At 44.2% G+C, this 17,014-nt stretch overlaps 1 protein-coding gene across 3 annotated transcripts in view; it reads left to right on the top strand.

The window, feature by feature from the left end:
• The window catches only part of LOC113224959 (matrilin-2), a 179,181-nt gene that overhangs the window by 81,431 nt on the left and 80,736 nt on the right, over positions 1–17,014 (top strand). For all 3 annotated transcript variants that reach the window (XM_026454961.1, XM_026454962.1, XM_026454963.1), the window contains one exon: positions 14,306–14,428. In XM_026454961.1, the coding sequence (XP_026310746.1) occupies positions 14,306–14,428 (123 nt within the window). The remainder of the gene's footprint in view (positions 1–14,305; positions 14,429–17,014) is intronic.

Genomic DNA, 17,014 nt, shown 5'->3' with positions numbered 1-17,014 from the left:
TATTGTTCATGTCTGAACAAAGTACTTAGGAACAATAGACAGCATTTCAGCACTACTCTTGGGGGCCATTTTCTTTTCTTTTTTTTTTTTTTTTTTGAGACAGAGTCTCGCTCTGTGGCCCGGGTGGGAGTGCAGTGGCCGGATCTCAGCTCACCGCAAGCTCCGCCTCCCGGGTTCACATCATTCTCCTGCCTCAGTCTCCCGAGTAGCTGGGACTACAGGCGCCAGCCACCTCACCGGCTAGTTTTTTTGTATTTTTTAGTAGAGACGGGGTTTCACCATGTTAGCCAGGATGGTCTCGATTTCCTGACCTCGTGATCCGCCCGCCTCGGCCTCCCAAAGTGCTGGGATTACAGGCTTGAGCCACCGCGCCCGGCCTTGGGGGCCATTTTCAACAGCAAAATCACCAACGAGAAGTACAAAAAGGCAAAAAATGTGGCACTGCATAGACCACAGAAAGGATGCTTGTTTATGGGATGAGAGCTGAAATAAGAAGACAGAACATTGCCTTGTTTGACCTTGCCTGGGAATATGTGTACTGGGTGACTCAAATTTTTTGCCACTCTGCATATGTCCATGAATGGCTGAGAAAGTGTCATGGATATTGACTTGGGGTTACAAGCAAATTTTAGCAAGTAGGCAAATTCACAAATATGGAATCTGTGAATCATGCAGATTAAACAAAACTTTGAAAAAGATAAAGTTTGTCTTTAAATTTTGTTTAAACTACCTGATTTCAAGACTAATTATAAAGCAACAGTAATCAAGACAGTGTGGCATTGGTATAAAGATGAACATATAGAGCAATGGAACAGAACAGAATCGAGAAATAAACCCATATGTATGTGGTGAAATGATTTTTGACAGAATGGGAAGGCAATTCAATGAGGAAACACTAATGTCTTCAACAAATAGTGTTGCAGCAATTGAATTGCCATGTGCAAAAAAGCAAGCAAGCAAACAAAAGGAAAATAGATCTTGTCTTTACCTCATACCATGTATAAAAATTAATTCAAAATGTATTCTAAGCCTAAATGTAAGAGCAGACACTATTAAATACCTTGATGAAACGGTAGAAGAAAAATCTTGGTGACCTCAGGTTGGCAAAGATTTCTTAAATAGTACACAAAAAGCTACAAAACATAAAAGAAAAAAATCAGTATACTTCATCATGATGAAAACATTTGCTCTTCAAAATACTCTGCTACTAGGCCGGGCGCGGTGGCTCAAGCCTGTAATCCCAGCACTTTGGGAGGCTGAGACGGGTGGATCACGAGGTCAGGAGATCGAGACCATCCTGGCTAACACGGTGAAACCCCGTCTCTACTAAAAAAATACAAAAACTAGCCGGGCGAGCTGTCAGGCGCCTGTAGTCCCAGCTACTCGGGAGGCTGAGGCAGGAGAATGGCGTAAACCCGGGAGTCGGAGCTTGCAGTGAGCTGAGATCCGGCCACTGCACTCCAGCCCCAGCGACAGAGCGAGACTCCGTCTCAAAAAAAAAAAAAAAAAAAAAAAATACTCTGCTACTAAAATGAAAAGGCAAGCCACAGATTGGGATAAAACATTTGCAAAACATATGTCCAAAAAAGGACTTTAGAATATAAGGAATTCCAGTGCTCAGTACCAAGAAGACAAACACCACCATAAAAATGGGCAAAAGATTTGAACAGACACTAAATCACTGAAGACATATGGGTAGCAAAGAAGCACATGAAGAGATGCTCAATGTTATCAGACATGAAATACCACTATACCTCCACTAGAATGGATACTTTTTTTTTTTTTTTTTGAGACAGAGTCTTGCTCTGTTGCCCAGGCTGGAGTGCAGTGGCATGATCTTGGCTCACTGCAACCTCTGCCTCCTGGGTTCAAGCAATTCTCCTGCCTCAGCCTCCAAGTAGCTGGGTCTACAGGCATGCGCCACCAAGCCTGGCTATTTTTTTTTTTTTTTTTTTTTTTTGTATTTTTAGTAGAGACAGGGTTTCACCATGTTGGCCAGGCTGGTCTTGAACTCCTGAACTCAGATCATCTGCCCACCTCAGCCTCCCAAAGTGTTGGGATTACAAGTGTGAGCCACTGCGCCCGGCCAGAATGGATACATTTTAAAAGATTGACTATACCATGTGTTCACAAAATTGGGAACTGGAATGCTCATATACCACCAGTGGTCATGTAAAATGGTTCCGCCACTCTGGAAAACAGTTCAGCGATTTCTTACAAAGTTAGATATTTATCTATTATGTGACCCAGCCATTCCACTTTTAGATATTTACTCAAAAGAAATAAAAATTTATGTCTAAACAAAGATTTGAACACAAATGTTCACATCAGCTTTACTTGTAATAGCCCCAAGCTGAAAACAAGTCACATGTTGATTAACAGGTGAATGGGTGATACATTGCAATACATGCATCCTGTATAATACTCCTCTGCAGTGAAAAGAATGTGCTATTGACACTTGCAGCAGCCTGGATGCATCTCCAAATCACTGCGCTGAATGAAAGGAACCAGATCAAAAAAATAGTACATACCATGTGGTTCCATTTGTATAAAATTTTAGGAAATGGTATCTACTCAATAATGATAGAGAGCAGATTAGTGGGGTACTTGGGCTGAGGAGTGGGGAGCAGCAGGGAGAGGGATAACAAAGCGGCATCAGGAAACTTGGGGGATGATGACGATGCTTATTATCTTGATTGTGGTGATGATATATCGATAAGCCCGATTTATCAAACTGTACACTTGAAATATGCGCAGTTTATTGTATTCCAGTTGTTACTCAATAAAGCTGACATTCATTAATCAGAACAAGGTTTCGGAAGCAAGTAGTGGTGCTGGACCAGACTGCCTTTCTGGAATAGTTTGTTTGTGGCATCAGTGGAGGAGGAGAGAAGGAATGTAAGCGGGGATAAATTATGGAGCAATTTGATTCTCAAGCTAAGTTCCAACAGTGTCCTTTGTTGAGTAGGGGAACTGAACATGGTGTGTCAAGGGCAAAACCAGGTCATTTTAGTAAATTGGGGCTGGCAATAATGTGTGTGCTGGATTAGAGATAGAGAGTGGGGCAGGGATGCCTTCACTTATCCGCTCATTCATTCAATACCTGTGGATTCCCCTCTATGAGCCTGGCACTCTTATGGCGTATTTTTCTTACATATTAGGGACCCAAGAAACATTCAGATCTTGGCTTCCCTTTTGCCCCCAACACAGAGAGAAGAATGTGAAAGATGGAATCAGAGAACAATTCTAATCGGTCCAGTCAATTCAGTGTATGTTTCTTATGCCCACAGAATTAAGTAGGAGACCACGGCAACCGTCCCAGCCCCAGGGAGGAGTTTATGACATCAGATAGGTGATGGCTGGTGGGGTCAGAGTAATTGAGACTGACAGATAACTTCAGAGAGGAAATCTAGTTTTCAGGGCAAATGGATGCGCCCAAGAGAGAGCCCACACACGTGGTTGGGTGCAGCTGGAGATGGAGAATTCGAGCTCAAGGAAAAGGCCTGGACAGTACGTGCTTGGTGGTGGTCACTGACCCTGAAAATAGATGAAATCTTGGAGGGAGAAAGCGGGTGTGGAAAGTGCAGGTCAGGATGTGAGCTCCGGGGGGCCCACAGTCAGAGCCTGGGGCAAGGCTGCAAGGGTGAGCAGGCCGCACGCACACACACTCAAAGCAGCTGCCTTCCCTGACAATCAATAGCAGCCACATGAGCTGTGGCTCAGCTGCTGTGAGCCGAAGCAGTGGGCTTGCTAAATGCCGTCATCCAGCTTCCCCTTAACCCCGGCTATCAGACCTGGGCCTGGGAGCTTAGGGATCATTATGTGCAGTTTGTTCACCCTCTGGCTGTACCAGGACACAGCGTTTTCTACAAAAGAAGGAATCTGCGGTGAGTAGAGCCCCATGGGAGAACTGAGCTGACTAAATGTGAGTGGAGAAATGCCAATTGTGAAAAAAATGTACACATCAGGGGAACATGAGCTTGAACCTTGTACAGCTTTTCCTCCGCTTGGCTGTTTTTATGAGCACCCAGGCAAATGGTTCTCAAAGTGTGGTCCCCACGGAAAACAGTATCAGCTTTGCCCAGAACTTACTAGAAATTCAGGTTCCCAGGCTTACCCTAGACCTACTGAATCAGGATCTCTGGAACTGGGGCCCAAGAATGTGGGTTTTCCCAAGCCCTCCAGGGAATGTCGATGTACGCTGCAGTTTAAGGGCTACTGACTTAGATGTTTTAAATAAGATCTCTCCCTGGGAGCGTCCACTCAAAAGGGGGTTTATATTAACATAATGTGATAACGGTTTGGAAATGGAAAAGCACTCTACAAGAGTAAGACATTATTCTTGTTTATTTATTATTTTTGTCAACCTCATTCACTCAGATTTACCTGTATTTTAAAACTTTGTTTCAGAGATTACCCCCTTCCTCCTTTTCCCTTCCCCAAGGAAAACCAAAATCTTGTTAGTGAACAGGAGAATTGATTGAAAAAAACTTCAACTGCTGCGGGAAAGGAGGAGACTAGGCACAGCTGGAGTTTGCCTGAAAGGATAGTTTTTCTCAGTGACATTGGGTTTGTTTTGTTTCTTTCGGTGTAGAAGCACGAGGCTGATGACTCATCTACCATGGACGTCTTTAAATCCAAACTGCAGTTGTCAAAATAAGATTAGGACTTTCAGACATTATGAAAGAGAGGGCACGGTCTGGAAAAGGCAAGCTTGGGTTTTCCCTGCATTTGTGGAGCCCCTACCTCGTAGCAAGCTTTCCTGTGGGAGTGGTCAGAGACCCCATCGTTTACCCAGTTGAGTGAAATGGCAGCCCTAATAATCCATTTCTCCTTCTCTCTTGCTGTGATAAACAATTTCTTTCTTTCTTTCTTTCTTTCTTTTTTTTTTTTTTTTTTTTTTGAGACAGAGTCTCGCTCTGTCGTCCAGGCTGGAGTGCAGTGGCGCCATCTCCACTCACTGCAAGCTCCGCCTCGCGAATTCACGCCATTCTCCTGCCTCAGCCTCCTGAGTAGCTGGGACTACAGGCGCCCGCCACCTCGCCCGGCTAATGTTTTGTAGTTTTAGTGGAGATGGGTTTGCACTGTGTTAGCCAGGATGGTCTCGATCTTCTGACCTTGTGATCCACCCGCCTCGGCCTCCCAAAGTGCTGGGATTACAGGCGTGAGCCACCGCGCCTGGCCGATAAACAATTTCTGATTTCTACATCTCAGGTTAAATAACACCAAGAGCTATAAAAAGTAGAGGGTGTGTTCTAAAGGTGTTCATTTACTTTAACTCCAAAGACGAGATTAAACTGTCATTGGTGTCAATAGCATGCAGTGCAGCTTGTCTAAAATTCTGAAACATTGGTAAAAACCCTTTGATTTAGCCCTGGATGATGGCCAAAGCGTTCGCCCCATTCTCCGTACTCCCCACTCAGTTCTCCCTCCTTCCGGTGTAAGCAGATGAAAGTTTCCAAATTCCCTGGACTAAGATGCAGGCGCCAGGGTTTCTAAAGGAAGGCACTTACATCTAGGGTGTATGGGAGCCTCGGGAAACGGTGGTTGGGTTTGAGCACAGCTTTAGGGCTCTTGGCAGTAAATCTTCACTCATTAGTTTCACCTGGAAGACTGAGTTACCCCTCTTAAAATTCTGCAGGCACTGAAAGAAGCAAGCAGATTTTGCTGACTGTCAGATACATGCTAATGATTGCTCCCTGGCAAGGCATAGCTCAAATTTGGCCAGGTCTTTTGTTATGAAATTCCAAATTACCTACTTTGCTGTACCACTTCAATTCAGCATAGAACTCAAAAACCAAACTTAACCAGAGATACATTTTTAGAATGTTAGGATCTAATATTCATGTTTGTAGGTTTTTTTTTGTTTTTTGTTTTTTTGAGACAGGGCCTTGCTCTGTCACCCAGGCTGGAAAGCAGTAGCACAATCATAGCGCACTGCAACTTGGAACTCCCTGGCTGAAATGATCCTCCCACCTCAGCCTCCCTGGTAGCCGGGACTACAGGCATGTGCCACCGTGCCTGGCTAATTTTTTGATTTTCTGTAGAGACAAGATCTCTTTCTGTTGCCTACGCTGGTCTTGATCCTCCTGCCTTGGCCTCCCAAAGTGCTGGGATTACAGGTGTGAGCCACTGTGCCAGCCCATCTTTGTAGCTTTTATAGGTACCTAATAAAGTGAAACTATTAGAATTGGGATGTGAGCAAACTTTGGTTGAAGTTCACCTCTCTCCCATGCTTAAATAGGTATGTGCTACTGACCTTTTCTCTTCCCCCTTGATTTAGGAAAGGAGAAGGATGCTAACATGTGTTGAAGACTTACTGTGAGCCAGCCACAGTGGGCTACACCTGTGAGCCCTGTACTTTGGGAGGTCGAGGCGGGTAGATCACTTGAGCTCATGAGTTCAAGACAAGCCTGTCCAACATGGTGAAACCCTGTCTCTACAAATAATACAAAAGTCAGCTGGGTGTGATGGTGCGTTCCTGTAGTCCCAGCTACTCAGGAGACTGAGGTGGAAGGATTGCCTGAACTCGGGAAGCGGAGGTTGCAGTGAGCCTAGATATCGTGCCATTGCACTCTAGCCTGGGTGACAGAGCCAGACCTTGTCTCAAAAAAATTAAAAAAAAAAAAAAAAATCTACTGTGAGACAGATGCTTTACCCATCTAGATTATCTCACTCAACCCTACAAATAAGATATTTAACCTCTTTATTAAAATGAAATCTCTCTAAAGTCCCTTACTTGAAGTCGTCACCTAGCTGGGGCCAAGTCTGGCTCCAAAGTCGATATTTTTTTCACCTGCCTGCCTCACCCCTACCTTTTCTGAGGAGATGTAACTGACATCCTGTCCTCCTCCAGTGGTGGTTCCCTTTATCATTTTTCATATCACCTCTTTCAGGTCCAGATAAAAATTTGGAGAAGGTCGAAATCATCTTTTCATTTCACACTGTTAAAAATGGAAGCCTGCTCTCTCACCACTCTCATCTCCCCTTTCCTGCTTATAACGTATCACAGAGTTTTACCTATTTGCTTTGTTTACTATCAATCTTCTGTCAGTGATGTGCTGCTAAATGTTTAACAATCAGGTCTCTGGGAGACAAAAGCTCTGATTTGGAGTGTCTGCCAATTTCCGTGGTGTAAATACTCCCACCATGGACATTTCAAGCTACCAAGATGCACATCATCGTGTGAGTCAGTACGAGCTGCCTCTAGCACATGACTGGTCCCTCACTGGACCATCAGCTCTATAAGGGAAGGAATTTTTTTTTTGTCCACTTATCACTGTTGTTTCCCCAGCACTCTGAACCATTTCATCATGGAATAGATTTATTCATTCAGTCATCCACAAATCCTTTTAAAATGGGCCACATGTCAGATGCTAGATATCTGAACTAGTGTGCTGAGCAAGACATGCACTGTGGCTGCCCTATGTGGCAGGTGAAATAGACATGAAATAATTAGTTGCAAATGAAGTATTAAATTATAATTGTGATGAGGATTACGAAGGGAAACTCTGAGGGAGGACTTTACCCCTAGTGATAGGTCAGAGCTTCCTGAGAAAGCAGACTTTCAGGTGAGTCCTGAAGGAGGTATGAGAGTTAGCTAGGGGAAAGGAGGTGAGGAAGAGGCTTGAGCATTCTAGGCAGAAGGAATGGCCTGTGCAAAGGTCCCAAGGCGTGAAGAAGCTTGATTTGAAAATGGAGAGGGCTGTGTAAATGGAGCAGAGAAAATAAGAGGAGGCTTGAGATAAGACTGGAGAGGTGAAAGGGTGGGCCTTGTAGCCCCCTTGACCATCACATTAGAGTTTTTGGACTTCATCCTAAAGCAGTGATAAGCCATTAAGGGTTTTAAGCAGAAGAGAGGCAGGAGCAGATTACTCTGGCTATAGGAGAATGCTAGGCTGGGATGAATACAGGAAAACCAGTTAAGAGGTTGCCATGGCTGTTCAGCCAAGAAATGATGGTGGCTCCATGGTGGCAGGGGAGATGAAGAGAAGTAAATCCAGGATTGACTGGATCTGAGGGGTACAGGAGAGGGAGAAACCCCGTGACTTTCAAGTTTCTGTTGCCATCTTTGGCCCCAGGGTAAAAGTTAGCTATTCTAAAAATTCATCTTTGCTAAAGGGAAATTAAAGAATACTTCAGAATCATCGCCAGCTGTCCCATTTCTGCCCAGTGACATTTATTAATTGAGACAGTGCTCTAGGCTGCCCAGCAAGGGAGGCTGTCAAGTCAACAATAGATGGCTACTAAGCACCAACTGTGTGAAGTGCATGGCATTATACAGGCACCGTAAGGAACACCAAAACTTAGAGAGATGGCCCTGTCCTTCACAGAGCTTACAAGAGTAGGTAAGAGAGATGAGTTAGGAACACCTGACAACCCTGTGCTTGTGTCACATGAGCATGAGTTCATTCATCCATTCAACAAGTACTTGTTGAGCAAGGACAATGTGCCAGGCACTGTGCTAAATACCGGGACGTGGTGGATAGCAGGGCACACAGGTTCCCTAACTGTCATGACAGCTTTTCTGGAGTCCATTGCTGGGGGCTGGCTCTGAGATGTCATTGTGCTCTTGATGCAGGACAAGTGAGCCCCAAGGTGGGGCTTAACCCATGAAGGTTCTTGGCTTTATCCAGGAAAGAATTCAAGGGAAACAGAGATAGAAGTAAACAGCTTTATTGACAAGACAGTATTACAGCCCTGGCAGTGTTACGCCTCTGTGACTGCTCCTGCAGAGCAGGGCTATCCTTATATGCAGAGAGTAGGTAGTAGCTCAGGGCAGTTTTACAGTCAGATTTATACCCACTTTTTTTTTTTTTTTGAGATGGAGTTGCCCAGGCTGGAGTGCAGTGGCATGATCTCAGATCACTGCAACCTCTGCCACCCAGGTTCAAGTGATTCTCCTGCCTCAACCTCCCAAGTAACTGGGATTACAGGCACCTGCTACCACACCTGGCTAATTTTGTATTTTTAGTAGAGATGGGGTTTCACCATGTTGGCCAGACTGGTCTTGAACTCTTGACCTCACATGATACACCAGCCTTGGTCTCCAAAAGTGCTGGGATTAGAGGTGTGATACCCACTTTTAATTGCATGCAGATTAAGGGGCAGTTTATGCAGCAATTTCTAGGGAAGGGATAGTAGCTCTTGGGTTGTCAGGTCATTGACATGGAGAGGGGTGGTAACTCCCAGGTGTTGTCATGGCAATGGTAAACTGACGTGTCACACTGGTGGGTGTGTCTTATGGAAAGCTGCTTCTGCCCCAGTCCTGTTTTTGCTAGTCCTCAATTTGATCCTATGTCCAAGCCCCGTCTCTGGTGTTGAGTCCTGCCTCCTACCTCACTCTGAGCCCTCTTCTGGTATGTGAGTACCTTTTGCTAGGGATGAGGAGAGGCAAAGAGACTTGGAGAGAATTTTGTTCCCATCTCAGTCATCTTCTGAAGACCCCACATCTGATGGAGGAGGTTATTCTTAGGATTTTAGGACCATCCCTCCTGGGAGGCAGGGCATCTGGGCCTTTTTCATTGTTCATTCAGCAAATGAACTCTTATGGAGGCCAAATACATGTGCTAGGACACTGTGCTAAGCTCTGGGGGGTCAAAACTGACCTGTTTATATTGGGGCAGGCAGCCGTGATCAAATCCTTCCAATACCATGGGATCAGTGCCTAAATGCTAGAGCGGAGCCATGTCTATAGTGCTGTGGGGACACAGGGGAAGAAGCCTTAAGTCCAGCCAGCTTGAAGGAGGCTTCCCACAGGAGGTGACATTTGACTGGGGCTGTGAGCCATTCACAGGGGTCACCAGGTGGAGAAGGTGGAAGGCTGTGCCGGGGTAGGGGGAGCTCTGGACGCAGTGCTTGTCATGCTTCAGTGAAATCCTCCTGGCCTCGGAGAGAAAGAAGGGCTGTTTTTCAAAAGCATAAGGAATCATCCAAAAACATCTGTATTTGTTTCAAAAGGAAATGGCCACTGCCAGAAAAACAGCAAAATTGTTTTGTCAGAACCCAGTCTGTATTTATTCCTTTGTCTTTGTTTAATTAGATTAATCCCTGAATGGTTTCCCTTGGGTCGGTACAAATCACTCGTGGCCATAAATCCCCAACAATTCTAAAAACAGTAAGGAAGGACAACCCGCATGAAGCCAGCTGGCAAGCTTGCTGTTTGTGGGACAGTTCTGGGATGCAAGCAGTAATCTCGCACCCGCACATAGGTGTTTGGGGTTCTTTTAGCCTCTTGGAGAGGTGAGCAAGGACAAAAATCATTCAGATTTGTTTAGAAGAGGAAAGCTGAACCTTAGGGTCTCAGTCATTAAAGGGGGAGACTGACTGCTGGATCTGGGCCCCTTCCCCACGGAGGATTGTGAGGACCTTTTATCTGCTAGGTTCAATGGCATTCAGCCTGGCTGCACACTGGGGCCACCTGGGGACTTTGACAAACACCACTGCCCAAATCCCACCCCCTACCAGTCTAATTTAACTGTGGGAGGGAGTACCTTGGCATGGAGATTTTCAAAGGTTCCTGCTGCTTCTGCAGATGGGAGCTTGCAGTTACTCACAGACTCTTCTGCGGATATCCCAGCCCATCCGGAAAGGAACAAGCATGTCTTTGCCTTGCTCTGCCTACCCTGTGCAGGGAAGCCTTTTAGAAAAAAAGATTGTTCCTTTGAAGTCCTGGTTCATTGCTTTTGAAATGGTACTTTCAAAAGGGTTCACTTGTAATAGGTTGATTTTTTTCTTCCTCCATTATTATAAAAGTTCCTGTTAGAAAATATGAAATCAGACAATTATAAATAAAAGAATGAAAAATCACCTGTGTTCACGCCACTACTTGGTAACCATGGTAGGCAGAGTTCCTGTCAGACCCCTGATGGGGGCAAGGCAGCATCTGCAGTAGAGACTGGGAGGACCCAGATGGAGAAGTTGCTGCCACCCTTCCAGAGCTGGTTCCAACATGCTGGAGTGTCACCTCCTAGCCGTCAGGATTTTGTGCAGGGACACTGCCCACCCACTTAGGGAGCTTAGAGTCTGGTAAGCTCCAAGACACAGTACATCCATCACTCCATAAACGCATAGGTAGTTAACATTATGATTTATGCCGGAAGGGAAAGTGCAGGGGTGGGCTGACAGCCTATGGGTGAGGCCAAAAGTTTAAAGAATGTTTAAAGGTCCTCATAGCAAGAGGTTCATTTTCTCATCACTATTCAGACAACCCAAAGCTACTTCAGCCTGGAACTCAGAAACCTACTGCTGTTCCCAAGAAAGCAGTGCTTTTCACTGAACTTTGCTAGAGGTCCTTAAATTTTCCCAGACCCGAGAGGATCTGTGGTGCTGCCAGGCTTAACCTTCTGAAGCACAACTTGGGTGAAATTGCTGGTCTCTCTTTTTAAGGATTTTTCCTTAGGTGGTCCCCATTGCCCACTGATTGGAGTTCAGCCTACTCAGTCTGTGTGTAGAGATCCCTCTGCCTCTGGTGTCAGTGGTCTTTCCCATCCCCTCTTCTGCTACTTCCCCTGGAATTTCCAGAGCAGAATTAAGCTGCCACGCCTCTCCTGCTTCCCTCTTACTCACAGTCTGGAGTGCCATTTCTCTTTCTCCGTACCTGCCAGCCTTTCCCAGTCCCTGCTAGACTTGCAGTAATCTGTCCCAATTCTGAACTCCCATAGTTTTCTTGGCACTTCTCTTAGGGATTTTTATCATGTCCTGCCTCACGTGTTAGTTATTTAGGTGGCATCTAACAGCCAATGTGGCATTTCTGTTCCTCAAATGGGGTCAGTTTGTTCTTCAGGACCTTTGCATTCACTGTTCTTTTGGTCGAAAATACTCTTCCTAAAGCTTCTTGTTACTAGCAGCTAGTAGAATACAAGCTGTGTGACAGCAGAAACCCCTTGTCTGTTTTGTTCAGCACGATATCCCCAATGGTCAGGACATGGTAGGTGCCCAACACATATTTACTGAGTAAATGAATGACTATCATATGATTCAGACATTTCTTATGTTTCTGGCCTAGCTTATTTAGGTTTTGTCATTCTTTGATTACTCACTGTGGTCTTTGTATTAGCTGAAGTTTTCTTCTGGTTATGGGTGTTTTCCTTACATCTGAATCCATTGGAAATCTACATTGGACATTCTGATTGGAGTTCCTAATTGGAAATGTAAGATATGAACATACTGCTGAGAGGTAAAACAATTTGTGTCTATAAGGCTTTTTTTTTCCATCTGCTTTATTGATTTGGGAGTGAAAAGACTTCTTTTAGGATTTTAAAACCAGAATTCTTATTTGTAGAATCTTAGACCTAAGCGTTTTTAAAATGCGATGATGTAAGTTTTAATGTTTAAAATTGTTTAATGCATTTAATAGAGATGTTGAATCAAATCAGCTTTTATCTTTTTAAAAATCAATTTGATATTTTATATTTATCTAAAAGCATAATAAACTATGAAATTCAAAATCTAGAAGATAATATTAAAATGTAGCCATTGGATTCAGTAATTAATCAAGCTTTCTAGGTAATTAAGTTTTTTTAAATCATACCTGTTGTAGTGATAGCTTTTTTTTTTTTTTTTAGACAGAGTCTCGTTCTGTCGCCCAGGCTGGAGTGCAATGGTGTGATCTTGGCTCACTGCAACCTCCACCTCTCAGGTTCAAGCCATTCTCCTGCCTCAGCCTCCCCACCTTCCGAGTAGCTGGGATTACAGGCGCGTGCCACCACGCCAAGCTGATTTTTGTATTTTTAGTAGAGATGGGGTTTCACCATGTTGATCAGGCTGGTCTCGAACTTCTGACCTCAGAAGATCCACCCGCCTCGGCCTCCCAAAGTATTTGGATTACAGGCTTGAGCCACTGCACCTGGCCAGTGATAGCTTTTAACCAGAGGAAATTCTCTTCAATATATTCAACCCCTTTAATGCTCTCTGATTGTCTCCCATTTTAATGGTAAAATCATTGGTACAGCTAGCTGTTTCATGGTATCGGAGCTGTTCTCCTTGCTGGGAAATAGTGTGAGAGACTGAGTCAGTGATGGATGGAAGACGCCTTTAATATTTTCATCCACCAACATATTCTTAGTTCTGTTGCAGTAGATGCATACTGTAAGTCTGTTCCTACATTGCATGTGAATAAACAGCCAGAGCTTAGCACTTTGTGGACACGTAATAAATATTTGACCAAAATAAGACCATGAATAGGCATATATGTATTTCTCCTTGGTAATGTTTGTTACCTCTACCTAACCTCTTTTGGCTTCTCCATTTTCCTCGTTTGTAACTAGGATAAATAAATAGACCACAAAGAGGGTTTTCAAAGAGCTATGTCTCGTTCCTCCTTATACCAGCAACACAGCGAGACTCCATCTCAAAAAATTATTTAATGTATTTCATAGAGGTGATGAGTAATTCCAACTTTGAAAAATATGTTTTATTTATTTTTATATTATTTATTTATTTTGAGACAGAGACTCGCTCTGTTGTCCAAGCTGGGGTGCAATGGCACGATCTCAGCTCACTGCAACATCCGCCTCCTGAGTTCAAGTGATTCTCCTGCCTCAGCCTCCTGAGTAGCTAGGATTACAAGCACACACCACCATGCTCAACTAATTTTTGTACTTTTAGTAGAGATGAGGTTTCACCATGTTGGCCAGGCTGGTCTCCAACTCCTGACCTCAAGTGATCCGCCCACCTCGGCCTCCCATAGTGCTGGGATTATAGGCGTGAGCCGCTGCGCCTGACTGAAAAATGTGTTTCTATATACACACAGAAAGTCACCTGGAAAGAAAACTCACCGAAATGCTAACAGGGGTTGCCTCTGGGTGGGGGATTACAGGTGAATTTTGTTTTATCTGTTTTTTAATGCTTTCCAATTTTTTTTTTTTTTAAGACGGAGTCTCGCTCTGTCGCCCAGGCTGGAGTGCAGTGGCTGGATCTCAGCTCACTGCAAGCTCCACCTCCCGGGTTCACGCCATTCTCCTGCCTCAGCCTCCCGAGTAGCTGGGACTACAGGCGCCAGCCACCTCGCCCGGCTAGCTTTTTGTATTTTTTAGTAGAGACGGGGTTTCACCGTGTTAGCCAGGATGGTCTCGATCTCCTGACCTCGTGATCCGCCCGTCTCAGCCTCCCAAAGTGCTGGGATTACAGGCTTGAGCCACCGCGCCCGGCCCCAAATTTTCTACTATGATCACATATCGAATCCTATAATGTTTTTAAAAGTTACTTTGGTGAGGGTTCTGGAGCTGCTTGTTGCCTCGCCCTGGGCTGGAGGCGTTCTCAGGTGTGCCTGACATTGTGTTCTAACAGCGTGACTTTGCCTCAGTCCAGGATCTGTGTGCCATGGAGGACCACAACTGTGGGCAGCTCTGTGTGAATGTGCCGGGCTCCTTTGTCTGCCAGTGCTACAGTGGCTACACCCTGGCTGAGGACGGGAAGAGCTGTGTGGGTGAGTATCCCTCCAGCTGGGCTTGGTGGGGAAGGACAAGTTAAGCATGGTGAGGAGGAGGGGAGACTTACATGTACCTCTCACATATTCATTTCCTCGCCTTTGGGTTTCCACAAAGTGCTCAGTTGTTTGGTGTAGTTGTTAGGCAGAATTTGAACTTTAAAAGCTTCATTTATGGCTGAGGTCAGTGTTTTCTCATTCTGGGTCTCCAGTAAAAGGAACACTTATGGTAATCCATGCAAATGTAACTGTGTGTTACTGCGTCTCTTGAAAAGGATCGGGTGGATTTTCTTCAACTTTGGAGGGTATGTTTGGAATGGCCTGACTTACACAGAGCTCATGTGTTATATTTGAAATTTACTTGGGTGGGTTGCTGAGTGACACCTCAGAGACAACAGGCAGCTTTCCTCCCTAATGTCACCTATAGCTCAGTGAAAGGCCAAAGTGACTTCCAGGTGGAAGAGCCCAGCCATATGGGCTCAGCGTAATCAGATAGCATGGTCAGGGAGACTAGCAGTAGCCTCAAACACAAGCCCAGGTAATGAGGCTCAAGGGCAGTGCTTGATGCTGCAGACATCCCCCCTGTTTGTCTACAAAGCCTTTGCAACTTAACATGGCCTCATTCCTCCTTATACCTACAAACAGTGCCTGGCGGATAGTAGGTGTTTCATAAACTGAACTGAATACTTATGAGGCAGAAAATCTAGAAGGAAAAGAACTTGACTGACATCAAAAGTGGAATGTAAATTTTCCGCTAAATCCTGCATTTTGTCTTCCGTGTTCTGTTGTTTTCAGGGCCCTATTTTATTTTGCTTCTCACAAACAAGCTATGCTTATTTTTTTTTGCACATAGAATTTGCATTTCCCAGCACACCTGAATTCTTGGCTAGGGATATGGAAGGCAAAAACAAAACAAAACAAAACAACAACAAAACAACAGCATAGGTGGTAGCCTGCAATTGGCAGGTTTGTTTTTACACACTGATAGGAATGAAGGCAACCTCTGCCTCTGACTCTCATCAGAGGGCCAGAAATGCAGCCGGTCTCCTGGGCCTTAGGGTTGTTTTTCTTCTTAATCTGCTGGTAGTGGTCATGATAGAGTGGCAGGGTACCACACCCACTACCACTAGCAAAAAAGAAGCCAACATATATACCTATGGTTATTTTTGCTTCATTAATTTTTATTATTCAAGTAATACCCATTCATAGAAAAACTTAAACAGATGAGAAAAATCACTAGTAATAGGTTATTGTATTTTCTTTTTTTTTTTTTTTTTTTAACATTTTATTTATTTATTTTTTTTATTATACTTTAAGTTCTAGGGTACATGTGCATAACGTGCAGGTTACATATGTATACATGTGCCATGTTGGTGTGCTGCACCCATCAACTCGTCAGCACCCATCAATTCATCATTTATATCAGGTATAACTCCCCAATGCAATCCCTCCCCCCTCCCCCCTCCCCATGATAGGCCCCAGTGTGTGATGTTCCCCTTCCCGAGTCCAAGTGAGCTCATTGTTCAGTTCCCACCTATGAGTGAGAACATGCGGTGTTTGGTTTTCTCTTCTTGTGATAATTTGCTCAGAATGATGGTTTCCAGCTGCATCCATGTCTCTACAAAGGACGCAAACTCATCCTTTTTTATGGCTGCATAGTATTCCATGGTGTATATGTGCCACATTTTCTTAATCCAGTCTGTCACTGATGGACATTTGGGTTGATTCCAAGTCTTTGCTATTGTGAATAGTGCCGCAATAAACATACGTGTGCATGTGTCTTTGTAGTAGCATAATTTATAATCCTTTGGGTATATACCCAGTAGTGGGATGGCTGGGTCATATGGTACATCTAGTTCTAGATCCTTGAGGAATCGCCATACTGTTTTCCATAATGGTTGAACTAGTTTACAATCCCACCAACAGTGTAAAAGTGTTCCTGTTTCTCCACATCCTCTCCAACACCTATTGTTTGCTGATTTTTTAATGATTGCCATTCTAACTGGTGTGAGATGGTATCTCATTGTGGTTTTGATTTGCATTTCTCTGATGGCCAGTGATGATGAGCATTTTTTCATGTGTCTGTTGGCTGTATGAATGTCTTCTTTTGAGAAATGTCTGTTCATATCCTTTGCCCACTTTTTGATGGGGTTGTTTGTTTTTTTCTTGTATATTTGTTTGAGTTCTTTGTAGATTCTGGAAATTAGCCCTTTGTCAGATGAGTAGATTGCAAAAATTTTCTCCCATTCTGTAGGTTGCCTGTTCACTCTGATGGTAGTTTCTTTTGCTGTGCAGAAGCTCTTTAGTTTAATGAGATCCCATTTGTCAATTTTGGCTTTTGCTGCCGTTGCTTTTGGTGTTTTAGACATGAAGTCCTTGCCCATGCCTATGTCCTGAATGGTACTACCTAGATTTTCTTCTAGGGTTTTTATGGTATTAGGTCTAACATTTAAGTCTCTAATCCATCTTGAATTAATCTTCGTATAAGGAGTAAGGAAAGGATCCAGTTTCAGCTTTCTACTTATGGCTAGCCAATTTTCCCAGCACCATTTATTAAATAGGGAATCCTTTCCCCATTTCTTGTTT

Source organism: Piliocolobus tephrosceles, chromosome 7 (genome assembly GCF_002776525.5).
Source record: "Piliocolobus tephrosceles isolate RC106 chromosome 7, ASM277652v3, whole genome shotgun sequence".
Lineage (NCBI taxonomy): Eukaryota > Metazoa > Chordata > Mammalia > Primates > Cercopithecidae > Piliocolobus > Piliocolobus tephrosceles.
This window is presented reverse-complemented; position numbering and strand designations above follow the sequence as displayed.